The sequence below is a fragment of the Cervus canadensis genome, chromosome 8 (assembly GCF_019320065.1).
Source record: "Cervus canadensis isolate Bull #8, Minnesota chromosome 8, ASM1932006v1, whole genome shotgun sequence".
Taxonomy (NCBI): Eukaryota; Metazoa; Chordata; class Mammalia; order Artiodactyla; family Cervidae; genus Cervus; species Cervus canadensis.
Window position 1 is genome coordinate 34,882,711 of NC_057393.1, and position 22,123 is coordinate 34,904,833.

General features: G+C 41.7%; 1 protein-coding gene across 6 annotated transcripts in view; it reads right to left on the reverse strand.

Annotated features, from left to right (window-relative positions):
- PLCE1 (phospholipase C epsilon 1) overlaps positions 1 to 22,123 on the reverse strand; it is a 360,038-nt gene that overhangs the window by 132,248 nt on the left and 205,667 nt on the right. For all 6 annotated transcript variants that reach the window (XM_043475947.1, XM_043475946.1, XM_043475945.1 and 3 more), the window contains one exon: positions 19,651 to 19,967. In XM_043475947.1, the coding sequence (XP_043331882.1) occupies positions 19,651 to 19,967 (317 nt within the window). The remainder of the gene's footprint in view (positions 1 to 19,650; positions 19,968 to 22,123) is intronic.

Below are 22,123 nucleotides of genomic sequence, written 5' to 3' on the forward strand. Positions count from 1 at the left end.
ATAAATACACTTCAGTATTTTTGTTAGGATTGCCAGAAAATCAGCAAGTGTTCACTTTCTTTGGCCAACAAAAGCATGACTCTCTGTGCAAAAATTTTCTGCACATTTATAAACAAGAACATTTAGAAAATCCCCTCTTGCTGAGAGATATTACAACAGATATATTTAACTGTGCCGTAAAATAAAGCAGATATTAAGAACACCGTTAAGTTCATCAAGCACAGGAAAAGGTTTTATGTCTCTCTTCTGACACAAATTTATACATGTCTCCCTATTGCCAGAAAAATACCTTCCCTGTACTGTGTTGATCTGATGAGCACCATCCAGACTCTCACCTCTGTGTTCTGACTTCCTTCTCAAACAAGTTTTCCTGCCCCATCACCTACATTTTCTCACCACTGCACCCTGGTTTTCCATTCCTGCAGGTTATTCTACCGGTGGTCTCCAAGTGACCCAGGACCTTCTACCCAAACTTTTCTCCCTCACAGAATCTCCCAGTTGGAAAAAAAAAGGCAATTGGATGATCTCAAACTTTTTGGCAAACCTTTTCTCTAAAAGACCAGATTATAAATATTTTAGACTTTGTGAGCCATTCAATCTTTGTTGCAACTGGCTTTGCAGCGAGAAAGCAACCACAGAGCAATATGCAAACCAATATGCAAACCAATAAGCCTGGCTGTGTTCTGGTGCAATTTTTTGTATGGACACTGATATTTGAACTTCATATCATTTTCAACCATCACAAAATTTTACTCTTCTTTTGATTTTTAAAAATCATTTAAACATGCAAAAATTATTCATATTTCACAGGCAATACAAAAACAAGTGGTGGCATAGATTTGGCCCACAGGCCACAGCTTGATCTTGGACAACCTCCCAACCCAAACCATGAGTTTCTTCCCAGTTTTGCAGAGAGCCAGCCAGGCCCTTTGTGAAATTTCTCCAGTTGTAGAAAGCTCACTACCTCCAAAGGCAGTCTGTTCCAAGGCCAAGATAAAATGATGGGCCCTAGTTTTGCCTGACCCTAACCCTAAAGTCACAAAGAATAGCTCAGTTTCATTTTCATGGTAACCTTTCAAATATTGAAATGCACCTATCTTGCCCACATCAGAAGTCTCCCATTTTGTCAAAACAGTCCAAGTTTCTTCAGCTGTTGCTCATTGCGATTCATTTAACCTATCTTGGGACTGTTCAGCCCTCATCCTGGTGGGAGGAGAGGAGGAAGGCTAGAACATACATCAACTATCATGCAATTTAAATATTTCAGATGGGTACTTTTTGTTCCTTACTATTTTTTATCCTTGGTTGTTTCAAGAGCAGTGTGTTTGGCGAAACTAGAGAAAGACCAAGTAAATAAAGTTGGAAGTGAGATACGTTTGGGAAATGATGAACTAACTATAAGTGTCTTTATTGATGGACTTCTCAGGTCTTCAATACACTAATGTGCATTGGGAATATCAATACACAAGGAAGAACCTGCAAAGATGTTTCTGGAAGGCACTGAACCATGAATCTTTTATTTTATCTTATTTTCTCCTCCAGAGCAGGCTGAGAAACCAGGATTCTGCAGCACAATTTTTAGGAAAAGCTACTCTCAGAATGTCTATCAAAATGTTAGGCTTGCAGTGGGAGTGAAAGGCAGCAATGATGAGGGGAAGAGCTCTGGACGTGGACACAGAAGGACAGACTGGAGACCCAGAACCAAAATCAGAGTGGCCCTGTAAGGATGAAATGAGATAACTCATGTGATGAGCTCTGTGTCAGTAAACGGGTCACTATATGATTTGGGGTTTTAAGTATACCTTAGAATTTGCCCCCAAGATTGACTGTTGTCTTCTCCAGTTAAAGATAACAACAACAACAAACATAATAATATCTTATAAAACAATAAGAAGCTTTTAAGACAGTATTAGATAGAACTATAAATGTGTGTTGGTCGGTTGTGTATGACTCTTTGTGACCCCATGGACTGTAGCCCGCAAGGCTCCTCTGTCCATGGAATTCTCCAGGAAAGAATACTGCAGTGGGTTGCCATTCCCTTCTCCAGAAGATCTTCCCAAACCAGGGACTGAACCCGGGTCTCCTGTGTTGCAGGCAGATTCTTTACCATCTGAGCTACTAGGAAAGCCCAGAACTAGAAAAAACTTCATAGTTTTTTTAATCTTTTATATGATATGATGATTTTAAAAAATAAACAATTCCAATTTTATTTATTTATTTATTTATTTGGTGGCACTGGGTCTGAGTTGCAGCACATGGGATCCAGTTCCCTGACCAGGGATCAAATCTGGGCTCCATACGTTGGAAGCATGGAGTCTTAACCACTGGACTACCAGAGAAGTTCCATAAACATACAGATTTTTATTTCCTCCACTTCCAGGGAGTAGATGTTACATTTATATATTCAACTGATCCAAATAAAGAACTGCCACAAACATATGGTGATTTTACTTTTCATTGAAGAGAATAGCATTTTACAAATTATAGAATGACTCATAACAAAAAGATAAGGCAACTTTAATATGAATTGAACTAAACATTAAATAAACTAAGATTGTGGCATCCAGTGCCATCCCATCATGGCAAATAGAAGGGGAAACAATGGAAACAGTGATAGACTTATTTTGGGGGGCTCCAAAATCACTGTAGATGGTGACTGCAGCCATTAAATTAAAAGACGCTTGCTCTTGAAAGAAAAGCTATGACAAATCTAGTCAGCTTATTAAAAAGCAGAGACATAAGTTTGCTGACAAAAAGTCTGTATAATCAAAGCTATGGTTTTTCCAATAGTCATGTGTGGATATGAGAGTTGGACCATAAAGAAAGCTGAGTGCCAAAGAATGGATGCTTCTGAACTGTGGTGTTGGAGAAAACCCTTGAGAGTCCCTTGGACTGCAAGGAGATCAAACCAGTCAATCCTAAAGGAAACCAACCCTGAATATTCACTGGAAGGACTAATGCTGAAGCTAAAGCTCCAATACTTTGGCCACCTGATGTGAAGAACTGACCCATTAGAAAAGACCCTGATGCTGGGAAAGATTGAAGGTGGGAGAAGGGGGTGACAGAGGATGAGATGGTTGGATGGCATCACTGACTCAATGGACATGAGTTTGAGCAAGCTCTGGGAGTTGGTGATGGACAGGGAAGCGTGGCATGCTGCAGTCCATGGGGTCTCAAAGAGTTGAACACTACTGAGCGACTGAGCTGAACTGAACTGAAGTTCATATTAAACCCTTGCATCATGGTAGCTGTAGGTACCTAGGGAAGGGGCAGGAGGGAGAGAGAATAGAAGAGATGGATGTGGTGGTTGGAAAGGCCAGCAACCTTCTTGGCTGCATTTTTTGCCCAGGGTTTGTCCTTCATGTTTTCTAGCCTAATGACTTTTACACAATTTTAGTATCTATACAGCTTTTAAAGTGGGAGGTATAATGATAAAGGAATGAAACTTGTATTTGTGTGAGGCTTATGAAATCTGAATCACAAGATTAGGGTCTCACCATGTAAATTCATGTGGCTCAGACACATGTGCCAGAGCAGGAGGGACCAAGACCTCACCTTCCACAGAATCTGCCCTGCTTTGACCGGAGTTGAAGCCTCACTTCCTTCCCTGCTCTGTCTCCAGCTCTCAAAGGATCTGTAGCCATGTAGTTTAGAGAGGCTAAGGCATTAAGCCAAAACCCACCTTCTCCTTTATATGACAGACCCACCTACTTTTCCCATGTGGCAGAGTTTCTTAAAGCATGCTTTATAATAGGTACCAGGCCTACAGCTATGCAATACTCAAATATTTTTATGAAATATTGCCTTCTAAGAGAGTTTCAATGTACATGAGCACAATAAATGACCTGAGAAGTCCTGCAATGAGAAAAGAAAAAGTTATCGTTTGCCCAGGCTGCGGCATATGCATATGCCACATGAATGATACTGACTTCCTACACAACTCACTTTAGGAGATGCTGCTCTAGTCCAGTCAAATCCCTCAAACAAACCAGCATTTTCTGGCCTCATTTCTTTTTTAAAAAAATAATTTATTTGTTTATTTTTGACTGTCTGGGTCTCTGTTGCTGTGTGGGCTTTTCTCTAGTTGCGGTAAGCAGAGGTTACGCTTTGATAGAGTGTGTGGGCTTCTCACTGTGGTGCCTTGCCCTGTTGTGGGGCACAGGCTCTAGAGTGCGCCAGCTTAGTAGTTGTGGCAGCTCCGTTGTTGTGGAACGTGAGCTCAGCAGTTGCAGCACATGGACTCAGTTGTTGTAGCTCCCAGGCTCCAGGGCACAGGCTCAACAGTTAGCGTGTGCGGGCTTAGTTGCTCTGTAGCATGTGGGATCTTCCCAGACCAGGGACTGAACCTGTGTCTCCCGCACTCCTGCCTGCCTGGCAGGCAGATTCTTTACCCCTGAGCCACCAGGGAAGCCCTGCCCTCATCTCTTTATTCATGGTATTTCCTGGGGCAAGTATTTATTGTGTAATTAGATACATAGTGCTACACATATAGCAATAAAACAGAGTTTGGGCTCTGGGGTCATGAAAGCCTGAATTTCATCTTAGTTTAGTCACTCTCTAGCTGTGTGATAACTGGACAAATTATGTAGCCCTTCTGAATCTCAGTTTTCTTATTTGCAAAATAAAGCAGTGATTCCCATCTTTCAGAGTTGTGTGGAAACTAAAAGTGATTAGGTATGTAAAGTGCTTGGCATGGTGCCCAGTGCAAGGCACAGAATCAACAGTGGTTACATTATTAATTTCTCTGTCATCCTCATTATCATCATCATTGTTATTTAAGTAAATGGAATAACAATTAGACATCCTCCAACAGCTATTTGTCAAATTAACCAAATTTTTTCTTTCCTTTTTACAGGATAATTTGACTTGCATATCAGGCATGTTTACTGGTTTTAAGAAATCATTTCACAGAGTATCTCAAGCTACACCCAGAAACAAAATGCGGAACATCTGTCAGATGACTGCATTATAGAAATTTACATCTAGCTTAAAAACACTACATAAAGAGGAGATATGTGGTTCAGGGCAACCTGATGAGCAGTCTAACGATGTGCCAAAAGGCTTCCTATTAATTCTTATTTGGTTTGACATGTTTACCAACAATTTGCATTTAAAAACATGAGACATGTGTATCAAACCTGAATATAAAAAAATATATATATATGGGGAGTGGAAGCTAACACATAACTAAATTAATATTCAAAAATTTTTTGACAGGTTTTAATGTGCCTAAAGAAAACACTTAGTAGACTTAAATATCAAATACTACCTCCATATAAGAAAACAATAAACACGGACTTCCTGAAGATCCCATGGCTAAGACTCCATGCTCCCAATCCAGGGGGCCCAGGTTGGATCCCTGGTCAGGGAACTAGATCCTGCAAGCCAAAACTAAAGATCCTACATGCTACAACTAAGACCCAGCACAGCTAAATAAATAAATATTTTCAAAAAAGGAAACTACAAACAAAACAACCTATGCACAGGGAAAATTTGAGCATGGTCTCTTTGTATGATACAAGTCTAGGGGTTTTAGTTGATCATCAGTGGGCTAATAATTAGATAGAAAAAGTAAAGAGCAGGAGAATGACCCAGCTGCAAGAAAGAAGAGTCTCACTATTCAAAGCAGATTCAGTTCAGTTCAGTTCAGTCACTCAGTCGTGTCCGACTCTTTGCGACCCCATGAATCGAGAGAGCCTCATTTCTTAAGAGGGATGTTCAAAAATAATACAAGTTTGGACAGTGTGAGGAATGCCCAATCTTGAGAGAACCAAACCAAAGGAAGACAGTTTCTATTAGCCCCCTGGAAGGAACAGGTAGAATTTATGAAGAGGCAGATTTCAGTTTAAGGAAAATTTTTAAAACAAATTGAGTTCCATCAACATAACAGGCTCATTAAAATGGAATGAACTCTGTCTTTGGAAGTTTTTAGCAAAAGCCGGGTCAGACTATGCATCGGAGAGACTCCTACAGTTGGTGGAGATAGGAGAACATAACATAATCTCTGAAACTTCATCAGTGATAAAGTTTATAATTGTGTCTGATAAAAGCCTTACCAACATCTGAGGCTCTGAAGCCCTTGGCCATGCTCGAGAGAGATGTGCCTGTGTGACTCTCTTCCACTATCACAGTCCTATGTCCCATGTGGCAGGAATCCCCCTAGTTACTATTTATTGAGTACCTATCCTGTACTGAGAGATCTTATACACATTAGCTTGCTTAAATGTCCCAATAATTATGTGAATTTTATAAAATTAGCCCATTTCACAGGTGGGAAATATGAAGCTGATTATCAAGTAATGTGATCACTGACTTGTCTAGAGTCCCATAGTGAGTAAGGGCAGAACCTGGATGCAAAACCAGACTTTGAAACAGAATCATACTCTTTCCACTACCTATGGTACCTCTCCAACCACTGTCTCTCCTGTGACAGGTGATGCTTTGCACTGCCTTTTTCTAAATATGTGTATTTACTTAATATTTTATGTCTTATGTGTCTGGAACTTGACTGTAAATTCCTTGAACAAAGGGACATGTCTTGCTAATTATGTCCAACAACATCTATGTCAAGAAACAAGTGGTAATACCAATTAGCATTATTCATTTATTAACTATATATGAAAGCTATAAAGAAAGCTGAGCACTGAAGAATTGATGCTTTTGAACTGTGGTGTTGGAGAAAACTCCTGAGACTCCTTTGGACTGCAAGGAGATTTAACTAGTCAATCCTAAAGGAAATTAGTCCTGAAATATTCATTGGAAAGACTGATGTTGAAGCTGAAACGCCAATACTTTGGCCACCTGATGCAAAGAACCGACTCATTGGAAAAGACCTTGACACTGGGAAAGATTGAAGGCAGGAGGAGAAGGGGACAATAGAGGATGAGAAGGTTGGATGGCATCGCCAACTTAGCGGACATGAGTTTGAACAAGATCTGGGAGTTGGTGATGGACAGGGAAGCCTGGTGTGCTGCAGTCCATGGGGTCGAAAAGAGTCAGACATGACTGAGTGACTAAACTAAACTGATTTATTAAATATGTATTAAGCATCTAGTACTTAAACTTAACATTCAGAAAACTAAGATCATGGCATCTGATCCCATCACTTCATTGCAAATAAGTGGGGAAACAATGTCAACAGTGACAGACTTCATTTTTTTGGGCTCCAAAATCACTGCAGATGGTGACTGCAGTCATGAAATTAAAAGACGCTTGCTCTTTGGAAGAAAAGCTATGACCAACCTAGATAGCATATTAAAAAGCAGAGACATTACTTTACCAACAAAGGTCCATCTAATTAAAGCTATGGTTTTCCCAGTAGTCATGTATGGATGTGAGAGTTGGACTATAAAGAAAGCTGAGCACCGAAGAATTGATGCTTTTGAGCTGTGGTGTTGGGGAAGACTCTTGAGAGTCCCTTGGACTGCAAGGAGATCCAACCAGTCAATTCTAAAGGAAATCAGTCCTGAATATTCATTGGAAGGACTGATGCTGAAGCTGAAACTCAAAAACTTTGGCCACCTAATGTGAAGAACCAACTCATTGGAAAAGACCCTGATGCTGGGAAAGATTGAAGGTGGGAGGAGAAGGGGACGACAGAGGATGAGATGGTTGGATGGCATCACCAACACGATGGACATGAATTTGAGTAGGCTCCGGGAGTTGGTGATGGACAGGGAAGCCTGGCGTGCTGCAGTCCATGGGGTTGCAAAGAGTCAGAGAGGACTGAGCAACTGAACTGAACTGAACTTAAATGACATTTGGCAAAGAACCAGACCTACAGCAATGAACAGGGTAAGCAGGTTTCTGACAAAAAGTAAACAAGTCAATGGCTTCCCTGACTTTTGAACTGAGACATGATCAAGAAAAAGCAGACACCAGCAGCGGGGGAGACAGTGTTTGGTCTAGGGAACAACAAGTGCAAAGCCTGCATGGGAAGAACGAGTTCAGCGTCTTCAGGAACAGAATGAAGTCCAGTGTGGTTGGAACAGAGCCAGATACAAAGATGGCTGGAGAAGCTGACAGGGCAAAATCATGCAGGATCTTGCCATTTTGGATTTCATTCCAAATGCAAAGGGAAGACCTAGTGGAATTTTTAGGAAGTGGCTCAGCAGTAAAGAATCTGCCTGCAATGCAGGAGACACAGGTTCGATCCCTGGATGGGAAGATCCCCTGAAGAAGGAAATGGCAACCCACTCCAGGGTTCTTGCCCAGCAAATACCATGGACAGAGGAGCCTGGTGGGCTACAGTCCATGGGGCTGCAAAGAGTTGGACATGACTTAGTAATTAAACAACAGCAGTGATCTGATCCACTTCATATTTATAAAATACCACGCTGGCCACTGGGTGGAGAAAAGGATTATAGGATATGCAAGCATCAAAGTAGTACTGGAGGTGAGTGCAATGGTGACTGGCTCCAAGGTGGTGGCAGGGGGAATGCTAAAGTGAAAAAAGGGAAAGTGTTAGTTGCTCAGTTGTGTACGACTCTTTGTGACTCCATGGACTGTAACCCACCAGGCCCCTCTGCCCATGGAACTCTCCAGATAAGAATACTGGAGTGGGTAGCCATTCTCCTCTCCAGGTGATCTTCCCGACCGAGGGATCGAACCCACATCTCCCACACTGCAGGAAGATTCTTTACCATCTGAGCCACCAGGGAAGCTCCTAGGGGAAATGCTAAGGAGTGGTCCAATTCCAGGTGTATTTTGTAAGTCGAGCAAATGCTACTTGCTGATGGTTTGGGTGTTGGCAGTCTGGGTAGAGAGAGTAAATCAAGAGTGACTCCTAGTTTGTTAATTGAGCACCCAGGTAGATGCTGAAATGAGAGGAAGGAGATAAATGGGGAAAATACTATGTGGTATGTGAATAGGGTAGAGAGAAGGCAGTAGTTCTGTTTTGGTCATATTTGAGATGCCTTTTAGACATTAGAATGTAAGCTCTATGCATAGAGGGGCTCTGTCTTGGTTCTTTGCTGTATCCCCAGCACACAAAACAGTACCTAGAATACAAGATGTACCTTGGTAAAAATCTGTTGAATGATAAAAGCCAAGGCGGGGCATCAAGAAGGCAACTGGATTTATGAATGTTTAAATCTCTTTGGTGAATGTAGATTCTTGGCAAAGCATAAATTTTCCGCCTTGGCTCCTACATGTGCAGTAAAGACCTCTGAGAGAGTAGTTTTTCAGAGTTGAATTAAACATCCTAACAGGGTCAGTTAAGGCAGTCCTGGGGAGAGTCTCAAAAGCCCAGTCTCTTTCCCTCAGTGTCACTCAGTGACATGCCTGATGGCAAAGAATATGGGGTCTTGAGAAGCTGCTGGAGTGTTTCTCTGAGTCATGTTAACTGTTTCCAGTTAAAAATAAATACTTCTCATGTACGTCAAAATCGTATTTGTCTGTGTGCTAATTTCCACTGGACGCATTCTTATTTTTATCAGTCCAGGGATTGAAGTAGCAACTTGATGCTTACTTTCAACAGAATAAAACAGGCCTCCAATGAATCTATGGCTTTGGCAGTTCTCTTTCTAGAATGGCTAAACACTAAAGGCATGATGTGAGCCTTAAGCAGGGTAAATAAGAATAAAAATATCCTGTCATAGTAATAAAATAGTTTGAATATTGAAGACTTCAAAACCAAGTGCTCTAGGACCAAAAATTAAAAAAATACAGAAAGAAAGAAGGAAGGAAGGAAGGAAAGAGCAAATAGGCAAATAAGCAAGCCATCACATTTAACATTTATTGTTCATTTATCTATTTAGACAATTTTCAACTATTATACTGTCTCCAAAGACTGGAATCATTTCCCCCCTATTTGTTTTGGGATACAGCTTTATTCTTCTCTTTGAAAACCTGTGCTCCTGATGGTCTAGAGTCATGATTCTCAACCATTGGTGGCATCAGTAATATATAGTGGAACTTTCTAAAAATACAGATCCCCAGGCCCACCATGGATTCATACAGCCAGAATCTCCTGTGGACTAGCTCCAGGCATGTGTGTATTTGAAAAATATTCAGATGCCCATTGCTTTCATTCTGCTGATCAACGAAAGCCACTGTTAAAGGAAATCATGTTTGATGTTTAAAGCATGAACTCAGGCGTGGAGGGACTGATTCACAAGATACTGAGCAGGTCCTCTCCAAAGCCTTCTCCTGCTGCCCCAAATTGGAGCACAACTAGAGAACAGCCAAAAAAAATCCACAAAATAACTGTACTCCCAGTCTTTCAAGGAGTACAGGTACAACTAAAGATTTTGAATTTCAAAAGCCATGCCTGTTGGGAGTATAAGTTTCATGCAAAATTGAAATACAGAAAAAGAGGAGGAAAAAGATTTGCAGATGTGGTGTGGTCAAGGAAGGAGAATAAAGAAACAAAGGAAAAAAAAATTTTTCTTTGGCTGCACTGCACAGCATGTGGGATCTTAGTCCCCTGACCAGGGATCAAACCTACACCCCCTGCATCGGAAGCCTGGAGTCTTAACCACTGGATGAGGCAAGTCCCTAAAGCAAAATTTTTATTTTATTCTTTTTTTGGCAGCCTACATTCTCAAGTACCCAGTACCTAAGGAGATTTCAAAACCAAAACGGAAACTTTAAAAGCCAAAGACCTTAAATCCCGTTTCTGCCTGGTACTGGGAAATGACAGTTTATTCTATTACTTTTCTAGGACAATGTTCTCAGACATTGTGCAATACCACTGTCCTACCCATTTCCAGCTCCACAGTCTGCCAGTTCAAAGAAGATGCCACATTTTCAATATCATGGAGTCAACAAGGAGGTCAACAGTGTTATACATGTTGAAATAATAAAGAATATTTGAATATCGTTGTGAAGCAAATGGTTTAATTCAGAATAAAAGACCAAGGTGAGGAAAAAGGGCTCTTATGGCTTCTAATTCAATGGCACCAGGTTAACGAATTAAGAATATTGACTTCAGAAGTCAGACCACCTGAGTTCAAACACTAACTCTGAAGCCATGGGTCATTTACTTAGCCTCTCTGTGCTTCCATTTTATCATCTGTTAAGTGAGGGGATAAGAATAATAAGTGGGATCTATTATAATTAGTTATTGTGAAAATGCAGCTATTTTAGTTTTGTTTGTAACTGACATTGAACCCAGCACTGTGTCTTGGGTCCTCACTAAGTGCTTTACCCACGTCATCTCTCTGACTTATATCAACCATGTGAAGTAGGTACTATTAATATCCCCAGAGAAAGATGAGGGATTAGGTACTTGGCTTGAGGTTCCACAGTGAGAAATGATGGATTAGAACCCAGGCAGGCCACTGTAGATAGGGAAACCTAGGATATTTTGAAAGACCACTGTAAGTTAATGATTACTCAAGAAAGCTATCAAAACTCCCCGAAGCAGGCTTGCTTCTATAAAGGCATAAATAAATGCACGAGATATACTCCAGGCCATTAGGTGAAAGAAAAATGTCACCACCCGTGTCTACTGGTTTGAGTAAGTGCTATGATAATCCTAGTTTGACCTCATAGGGTCAGACTCTCTCTTGCCTGATATAGGGAGAAGCCAGAGATCTAAGTCTGATGCCTACTTAAAGAAGGTGTCTCCCCCCCTCCCTGACTTTCCTTTGGTTATAAAAGGGCAGCGTATTTAATCCTCGGGGCAGAGCCCCCGTGCCTTCGTGCTTGCATCTCTCACAAGTGTCCTATATTCATAAATCAGTTGGACATGACCGAAGCGACTTAGCACGCACGTATTTCTTTAGTCCAGAAACTTCTGAACTAAAATTTCTGTTCCCTGGGGAATGCGGCATGAAATTTCCAGGGAAATGAATACCATTTCTGCTCTCAGAGGTATGCCTCTAGGGAGAAGTGCTTTCCCAAGGAAAAATCTGGTTTTCCAAAGAGAGCTGAAATTTCCCTTACCCTGAGAGAGCTTTATTACTTACCTCATGAGTATTCCAATATGAGGGAAAATAGTTTGTACAGCAGTCCTGAGCAGAGGATTTGTTTGGCTTTCTGCATGAAAGAGTATGAGTGTTGGGGACAGGAAGCTTTGATAGGAAACTTTCCTAACAAGGTTGAGTGTACAAATTCAAAACCAATATTTTTTTAAAAAATATTTCAAGTGAAGGAACACATTTGGTCACTGTTGTTGGTTTAGTCACTAAGACGTGTTCAACTCTTTGCAACCCTGTGGACTGTAGTTCTCCAGGCCCCTCTGTCTGTGGAATTACCCAGGCAAGAATACTGGAGTGGTTGCCATTTTCTCCTCCAGTGGACCTTCCTGACCCAAGCCAGGGAGCCAGGGATCAAACCCTGGTCTCATGCATTACAGGTGGTCTTATGCATTGCAGGCAAATTCTTTACCAACTGAACCACAGGGAAGTTCCCATTGATCATGATGATACGTTATGCTTTTTTCTTACTATGCTAAAATGGTATTTCCTGGGCTACGAACAGAGAGACTTCTGGATGTTGGAATTTGTCAAAGTGATCATGATCCCTCAAGATTATATTCGTTGCAGCTGAAGATGGAAAAGCTCTATACAGTCAGCAAAAACAAGACCAGGAGCTGACTGTGGCTCAGATCATGAACTCCTTATTGCCAAATTCAGACTTAAATTCAAGAAAGTAGGGAAAACCACTAGGCCATTCAGGTATGACCTAAATCAAATCCCTTACAATTGCACAGTGGAAGTGACAAATAGATTCAAGGGATTAGATCTGATAGACAGAGTCCCTGAAGAACTATGGATGGAAGTTCCTAACATTGTACAAGAGGGGGTGATCAAAACCATCCCCAAGAAAAAAATGCAATACGGCAAAATGGTTGTCTGAAGAGTCCTTATAAATAGCTGAGGAATGGGGAGAAGAGAAAGACAAAGGACAAAAGGAAAGCTATACCCATTTGAATGCAGAGTTCCAAAGAATAGCAAGGAGAGATAAGAAAGCCTTCCTAAGTGAACAAAGCAAAGAAATAGAGGAAACCAATAGAATGGGAAAGACTAGAGATCCCTTCAAGAAAATTAGATACCAAAGGAACATTTCATGCAAAGATGGGCTCAATAAAGGACAGAAATGGTATGGACCTAACAGAAGCACAAGATATTGAGAAGAGGTGGCAAGAATACATAGAACTGTACAAAAAAGATCGTCATGACCCAGATAACCACAATGGTGTGATCACTCACCTAGAGCCAGATCTCCTGAAGTGCAAAGTCAAGTGGGCCTTAGGAAGCATCACTACAAACAAAGCAAGTGGAGGTGGTGGAATTCCAGCTGAGCTATTTCAAATCCTTAAAGATGATGCTGTGAAAGTGCTGCACTCAATATGCCAGCAAATTTGGAAAACTCAGCAGTGGTCATAGAACTGGAAAAGTCAGTTTTCTTTCCAGTCCCAAAGAAAGGCAACGCCAAAGAATGTTCAAACTACTGCACAGTTGCACTCATCTCATACACTAGCAAAGTAATGCTCAAAATAATCCAAGGGAGGATCCAATAGTATGTGACCCAAGATTTTCCAGATGTTCAAGCTGGATTTAGAAAAGGCAGAGGAACCAGAGATCAAAATGCCAACATCTGTTGGATCATAGAAAAAGCAAGAGAATTCCAGAAAAACATCTACTTCTACTTCATTGACTACACTAAAGCCTTTGTCTGTGTGGATCATAACAAACTGTGGAAAATTCTTAGAGAGAGGAATAACAGACCACCTTACCTGCCTCCTGAGAAACGTGTATGCAGGTCAAGAAGAAACAGTTAGAACAGGACATGTAACAACAGACTGGTTCAAAATTGGGAGAGCAGTACATCAAGGCTGTATATTGTCACCCTGCTTATTTAACTTAAATGCAGAGTACATCATATGAAATGCTGGGCTGGATGAAGCACAAGTTGGAATCAAGATTGCCGGGAGAAATTTCAATAACCTCAGATATGCAAATGATGCAACCCTTATGGCAGAAAGCAAAGAGGAACTAAAGAGCCTCTTGAAGGTGAAAGAGGAGAGTGTAAAAGCTGACTTAAAACTCAACATTCAATAACTAAGATCATGGCATCTGGTCCCATCAGTTCATGGCAAATAGATGGGGAAACAGTGGAAACAGTGAAGAGACTTTATTTTCTTGGGCTCCAAAGTCACTGCAGATAGTGACTGCAACCATGAAATTAAAAGTCTCTTGCTTCTTGGAAGAAAAGCTATGACTGACCTAGACAACATATTAAAAAGCAGACTCATTACCTTCCTGACCAAAGTTCATATAGTCAAAGCTACGATTTTTCTCATAGTCATGTATGAATGTGAGAGTTGGACCACAAAGAAGGCTGAACATTGAAGAATTGATGCCTTTGAACTGTGGTGTTGGAGAAGACTCTTGAGAGTCACTTGGACTGCAAGGAGATCGAACCAGTCAATCCTAAAGGAAACCAACCCTGACTATTCATTGGAAGGTCTGATGCTGAAGCTGAAACTCCAATCCTTTGGCCACATGATGCAAAGAGCTGACCCACTGGAAAAGATCCTGATGCTGGGAGAGAGAGATTGAAGGCAGGAGGTGAAGGGGATGACAGAGGACAAGATGGATGTATGGCATCACTGACTCAATGGACATGAGTTTGAGCACATGCCGGGAGATGGTGAATGACAGGGAAGCATGGCGTGCTGCAGTCCATGGGGTCACAAAGAGTCAGACATGACAGAGCAATGGAACAGCAAGGAGATTCTGGCTGAAAGGACTCAGGCCCAAACAGTCTTTCTCTGGTCAGATGGTTTATTTATTCTTATGATCTTTCCTAGAGAGTTAAGCCTCACCTTGGCACTCTTTATAGAGGGGAAGACCTTTACACTGTTGAACTGACATTTGGTGAAACTCACCAGATGGAAGGGACAGGCAGCACCTGAGTGTCACTCTGGACTGCCTACATTTGTGTGTCTAGAGAAGCAGGTTGATGATGGCTTAGGCTGACCAAACACAGGAGGGTGGGGTAAAGAGCCAGGGGGAATCTCTCCTGAGCCTCCTGGGGTCTCAGTCTAACTGGGGGCTCAGTCTTGGGCTCACCACCTGCCCTTGGATCAGCTGGTTCAAGAGAGGAGCTCTGAGAATGGTCTTGCTAAGACCTACTCAAAAAGAAAAGCTGTTCTCTCAGGGCATAGGATGATGGATTCTGACCCCAAAGGCCATCAGTGGGTGGACTACCAGACAAAAGCAGAGGTCATACTGAAGAGGCATAAGGTTTGAGAACTAGTGACTCATATACCACTTCCCCAAATCATGTTCCATCACAGCCTTTCACAAGAAAAGCGTGTGAACTCAAAGCTAGTAAGGATGCTCATCAATCTGTATTTGCCTTTCATCTCTTCTCAAAGGCACGTGATAAAGTATGTCATCTTTTTGGGAAAATTATCTACCAAAAAATGCCTCTCTGTCTCCTTTTCGTAGAGATGAATGGCTCTGGAGTTAATTCGAAGAGAAACTAAAAACAGGAAGATCAAAAAGAATGTGGACTAGAAGTAGAGGTGGGAGAAAGGAAGAAGGAGTGGGGAAAAGAAAAATATGATTTGAGACTGTCAGAGCAAGGAAGTGGGTGGCCAGGAAGTGAGCCTGCTGAGCCTGAGAGGAGCAAGAGAGAACACTGGCTTCTTGGAGCTTCAGAACAAGAATATGACTACAGAGAGGTGTCTGGGTCAAAAGGGTTCAGCAAGCCCTGCCTTCCAAACCAAGGGGAGCAGGATTGAACCCACCCCTAGGGCCCCCTAGTGGCTCAGATGGTAAAGAATCTGCCTGCAATGCAGGAGACCTGGGTTTGATCCCCGGGTTGGGAAGATCCTCTGGAGAAGGAAATGGCAACCCACTACAATATTCTTGCCTGGAAAATCCCATGGACGGAGGAGGCTGGTGGGCTACAGTCCATGGGGTCACAAAAAGTTGGACATGACTGAGGGACTAACACTTTTTACTTTTCACTAGGACCCCCTTGACTACCACTGGCTTGGGGGCTGGCTCCTTGTGCCTGCTTCTGCTTACTTACAAGGATAAAGAAAAGTCACTAGCAAGTACCAGTCTTGACATCGGACAGGAGAAGGGGAAATGGGGAGAAATTTTGCTTCCAAGCCACAATCTAAATGGATTTTAAATGATTTATCTCCTGGCCTTCCTTAACATAAGCCAAACCCCTTTCAGTTATTTCATGACTGTACTTGGAGCTGCATTTTCACCATATTTTCCTAAGAATTAATGTTATGCAACACTGCCTGAGAGGCATCAGGGATATTCTTCCCTTTCCCCAACATTACAGTTAAGTCCTTATGTAAAGAGTTGTTAGGATTTGGGAAACTTCTAGCTCATGATCACATTCTCCTGACAATTAGGAGCAAGCTGCCTCAGACCATGACCATGAGGCTTTCCTGCTCATGACAAGAGCTGGCCATACTGTATTCTTGCCCAGAATGGCCTCCTCCCATTTCCTGAGATGGTCCCCCTCTATCCCAACCACCCCTCAAGGCCTGGCCGCAAACACCAGCGTGAAGCAGAGTCTGATCGCCCACCTGGATACTTCAACTCCCACCATCTGTGTCACTCACACAGCACATAATTTCTGTCTTTTTTGGTATAGATTTGTGCCCCTGCCTGACTACAATCTAAGACTGGTAGCTTCTGGCAGCCACAGACTGTTACTCACTTTCCTTAGCGCTTTTCCACTATGGTCTCCTGCTTCTGAGAAGTACAGAAAACAAGTCAACTGAAAGATTGAATGCTTGAACAAATGCATTTGCCTTTCTCCTAAGTGACTAGCAATGAAGCTAGTATTCTCTCTCTTGTCTTTGAGATTCTCCCATGTTAAAGAAAAATATATTTTACTTCCATTGAGGAAAGTGCATTTATTTTGTATATCCAATTCTGAAAGAACCAAACATGGGATAATAATGTTGTAAATTTTCATCATATGTTGTTCAGTCGCTAAGTTGTGTCTGACTCTCTGAGATCCCATGGACTGCAATCCACCAGGCTTCCTTGTCCTTTACTAACTCCTGGAGTTTGTTCAAACTCATGTCCATTGAGTCAGTGATGCTAATTTCTTATTTAAAAGAGATGTTTGGCACACCAATTTAAAAAAGAGAAGTTTACAGAATAGTAGGTGCTCAATAAATAAATCTTGAGTGAGTGAATGAATGAATGAATGGTAATAGGAAATTGGATAAAAATAGAAATGGTAGGAGAAGTAGAAAAAGAGTAGATGCGCAAGAAGTTAAAGGAGACCTTGGGCTAATTAAACTCTAAGTCAGAGATGCTTATTTTACTACAAACTTTAACTTGGTAATTCAACAAGTAGAGAGGCAAGGCAATTGGTTGAGAAGAAAATTTACTTTAAAGACAGACATCTGGATCCTGACGTCACTCAGCCACTGTGTGACCTTGGACAAGTGACTCAACCTCTCTGAGCTTCACTATTTTTTTTAAAAAACCTTTTAATTTTGAAGTAATTTTAGATTTACAGGAAAGTTACAAAAATACAGAGAGTTCTTGTACATAGTTCACCCAACTTCTTCCAGTGTTAGCATCTTTTATAACCATAGTCCCATTATCACAACAAGGAAGTTAACATTGATACATTCATAAAAATTAAACTACATGCATTATTAGAATTTCACCAGTTTCCCATCAATATCCTTCTTCTAGTCCAGGATGTAATAGGACCCCAAACTATATTTAGTTGAGCACAAAATTCCTGGTCTCCTCTAGTTTTTGACAATTACCATTCATGACCCTGACACATTTGAAGAGTAGAATGGCCTTCAATTTGGGATTGTCTGATTTTTTTTCTCATGTTGTGGTTCAAAGCCCAGGCTCTGAGACCTGACTCTGTGGGTTTAGTATCGCTGTTGCCACCTACTACCTATAGGACCTTTTGAAAAGAATTTCACCTCCTCGTGTCTGTTTCCCCTTTGGTAAAATGGGGTTAATGACAAGAATCTGTCTCCCAAGGTTGGTTGTAAGGAACAAATAAGTGGCACATGTTAAATAATCAGCATGACAGTGCTAGATGACTACTAGCAATTCCTATGAATCACGAGCTCCCTTTAAGAAATGATGCTCAGGGCATCTCTGGAACACAGAGCTGTTTGAGATCAGCCTCTAACACTCTCTTCATCCACTGGGCCTCACTGTCATGATATAACCATCACCAGGGTCATGATTGACTGGCTATGGAGGCTGCAAGGTGAGCTGTTATGGTTGGAAAGTATTTAAGTAACAAAGGTTGATTGATCCTCTGCCAATCAGAGACATATGAGACCTAGGATATTCTGTTAGCATTTAGGTAGTTTACTAAATGACGAGGAAACTACTGTGTTTGTGGAATTCAACCAACCAACAACCACCAAACACACAGACTGAAATTCTGTGTTTTAATATTCAACACAAGGAAATGAAGTCTAAAAGAAATAAAATATAGAACAGAAAGCTCTGGGTGTGGGGTTAGGCTATGGAGTGAAAGTATTCTTTAAGTCCAGGAGCACAGCATCCCCTGACCCTAGCACTTCATAGACACCTGCCTCTCTATCCTGTCCTTCATCCTTGGTCCAAGGTCACAGGGTGTCCAGCAAGCTCCCAGCAAGCTCCTAGACCTCTTACAATACCTCCCTTCTAGGTGTTCCCAGACTCTGGTCACACCTGTCCTTTTTAGAAGTTGCTTCTGGCAAGGTCTCGGAGGCCTTAGAGGGACTTTCTGGGGCTGAGAAATTGATGTATATAGAGGTCAGGAATGAGGCAATTCATTGTCCTTCAAGACCATGTTCCTCCCAGCACTCCTGACCCAGGTGTATTAGTGTTTAATTTCTGCGGAGGAGAACTGACAATAGCAGATGGAGTGGGCTAGAAGGACCCCATGGGCAAGGGATCACGTCATCAAACTCCAAATTAAGACACCTGGGCTTATAAGCTTACAAGGAGGAAAGGAGGAGACAATTTGACAATGAGCCCGGGGAGAACATTTTGGCAAGGGCATACAGAAAATGAGGGGTTCTGGTTGTCCAAAGGGTGAAAGCTTGTAGAACATGGTTATGCTATGGGATGGAGATGGGCTCAATTAGGTTGAAGGGTGAAGTGGAGTGAAAGGGAGGATGACAGTGTGTCTATCTCATTGCCTGGAAAGAAAACAGTCATCATGGAAGCGTCAAGACAGACAGGCAGATGAGATAGCAGTAACAAACAAACCTAAAAGGAGAAATGCCTAAAGGTCACTTACTAGCCGTGAGACAAAGACAAATATCATATGACATTGTTTATGTGTGAAATATAAAAAAATGGTACAAATGAACTTATTCACAAAACAGAAACAGAGTCACAGATGTAGAAAACAAACTTATGGTTACCAGGGGAAAGTGGGGGAGGGACAAATTGGGTGATTGGGATGGACATACATACACTACTATATATAAAACAGATAATTAATAAGGACCTATTGCATAGCACAGGGGACTCTACTTAATATTCTGTAATGTCTATAAGGGAAAAGAATCTAAAAAGGCATACGTATATGTATAGCTTATTCACTTTGCTATTCACTTTTGCTATCTGCAAAAACAGATACAACATTATAATCAATTATATTTCAATTAAAAATTAACTAAAAATGAAAAAAATCACCAGTGATTCAATCACAACAAATCTGAGAGTGGCTTCTTACCTCATTAAATCTCATCACAAGATCTTCGAGGGCGTTGTGCTCTCCATTCTGAGAGGTAAGAATGGATGCTGAGATGGATGCTTTGAGGGAGGGCATGGACCTCTGACATTCTGTGGTGCCCAAGCCCCGGGTCAAGAAAAAAAGATAGTCAACTGGCAAGACCCTTCGGTAAATATTTTGCTCCTGCTCCATCAGGATGCTGGCGACTTCCTCTGGGAACTGGATGAGGGGCTTCAGATCAATCAGTTCCTTGCTGATCCCAGCTGAACTTGAAGGAAGGGCACTGGAATTGGCCATAGACGTGCCTGCTTGGCGTTCTGAAATAAAGCAACAGAAGCCATGGTTACACTGTGATTGGTATCCCCTACCACAGATATTTGGGCTTCCCAGGTGGTGCTAGAGAACGCTAAAGAACCAGGAGATGTAAGAGACACGGGTTTGATCCCTGGTTTGGGAAGATCCCCTGGAGGAGGGCATGGCAACCCACTCTAGTATCCTTGCCTGGAGAATACCATGGACAGAGGAGCCTGGCTGGCTACAGTCCATCGGGTCACAAAGAGTTGGACATGACTGAAATGACCTGGCATGCATGCATGCACAACAGATATTTACTTGAGAGCCATTCAGAATCCTACAGATTTCTCCCTAGATGTACATCGACAGATGAAGGGATAAAGAAGCTGTGGTACATATATACAATGGAATAATACTCACTCATCAAAGGAACAAATTTGAGTCAGTTGAACTGAGGTAGATGAATCTACAGCTTGTTATACAGAGGGAAGTAGATCAGAGAGAGAAAAACAAATAATGTATATTAACACATATATATGAAACCTAGAAAAATGGTACTGATGAATCTATTTGCACGGCAAAAATAGAGACACAGATGTAGAGAACAGTCTTATGGACACAGTGGTAAAGGGTGAGGAGAGGGTGAGACAAACCACTAAAACATATACATTACCATATGTAAAACAGATAGCTAACGGGAAGTTGCTATGTAACATGGAAGCTCAACCCGGTGCTCTGTGACAGCCTAGAGGGGTGGGCTGGGGTGGAGGATGGGGGAGGTTCAAGAGGGAGGGGATATTTGTATACTTATGGCTGATTCATGTCATTGTATGGCAGAAACCAATTGAGTATTATAAAGCAATTATCTTCTAATTAAAAATAAAATTAAAAAAAATCTTATAGGTTTATCAACCAAAGTTTCTGCTTGGTGAATAGTCTATACTATCTCTCCTGTTATGGAGAGCTTTCTGATATCTGTCTTGCCCCCCTCCCACTCTTTGGTTTCCCATTTTCAGAAGCAGAAGTGATCTAGCACACCATTCCCTAACCAGTTCACTGTGACACTCCGCAGAGTATTAGTGAAGGAGAATGTACTATTTGCTTCCTCATCCTCCAGGGCTAACCATCAGTCTGAAAAGGACTGAGGGTGGGCACGGGCAACGCAACTGAAATGGAAGAGGAAAAAAGGCTGTAAGGGGAGGAGGCCTATACACGTATAGGGATGTGCACCCTGTGTGCAAACACACCAGAGACCTAAGGACCCTCCGCACACCAGATTTCAAAACTTCATCATGGTCTACCCTGCCAATATCCCACCCTCAAAGATGCCAGTTCCACTGAGATTTATCTGGGGGTTTTCAGGAACAGAGAGCTTCCTTGATGGCTCAGACAGTAAAGAATCTGCCAGTCATGCAAGAAACCCAGGTTCAATCCCTGGGTTGTGAAGATTTCCTGGAGAAGGAAAGGGTAACCGACTCTAGTATTCTTGCCTGGAGAATCCCACAGACAGAGGAGCCTGGAGGTCTATAGTCCATAGGGTTGCAAAGAGTCGGATACAACTGAGTGACAAACACTTTACTTTCCTTACAGGGACAGAACCACCTATACAAGAGTAAGGAAGAAATAGGTAATAAGGAGATATATCTAAATAAATAAAATAAAGTTTATTGCCTGCTTCACAACTGATAATAAGAAGGTGGTAGCAGGAAGGAAGGTAGCAAGTGCATTAGATAGAAGTCCCAAAGGCATTCATTCATAGACTCAAAATTATTCTCTTAGCACATGTTCACTTTGCCACAGTGGATATCTCCACCTTCCATTTCTTCCTTTCCACTGACTCTTCTTTGCCTAGAGAGATGTTAATTACCTTTATCCTTAAACACAAACCAATAAAATATCCCTTCTCCCTTAAACTCCAACTAGCCTTACCCTGCATTACCTACCTTCTCTAAAGGGTAGTCTACTTTCCCTGATTCCTTCCGCTATGAGTATGGCGACTTATCTTCTGATCCAAAACTCAAGCCATGCAGTCTGTTCAAATTAATAAATCAATAAGGATGTGGATGCAACAGAAAAGTGGAAACCAGGTCTGTCTTAGATGACAGTGTTGATGTGGAATACCAAATTATATCTGGTTCTCTCTAAGTTCATATTTGAAAATAATTAAAATAAGGCAGGT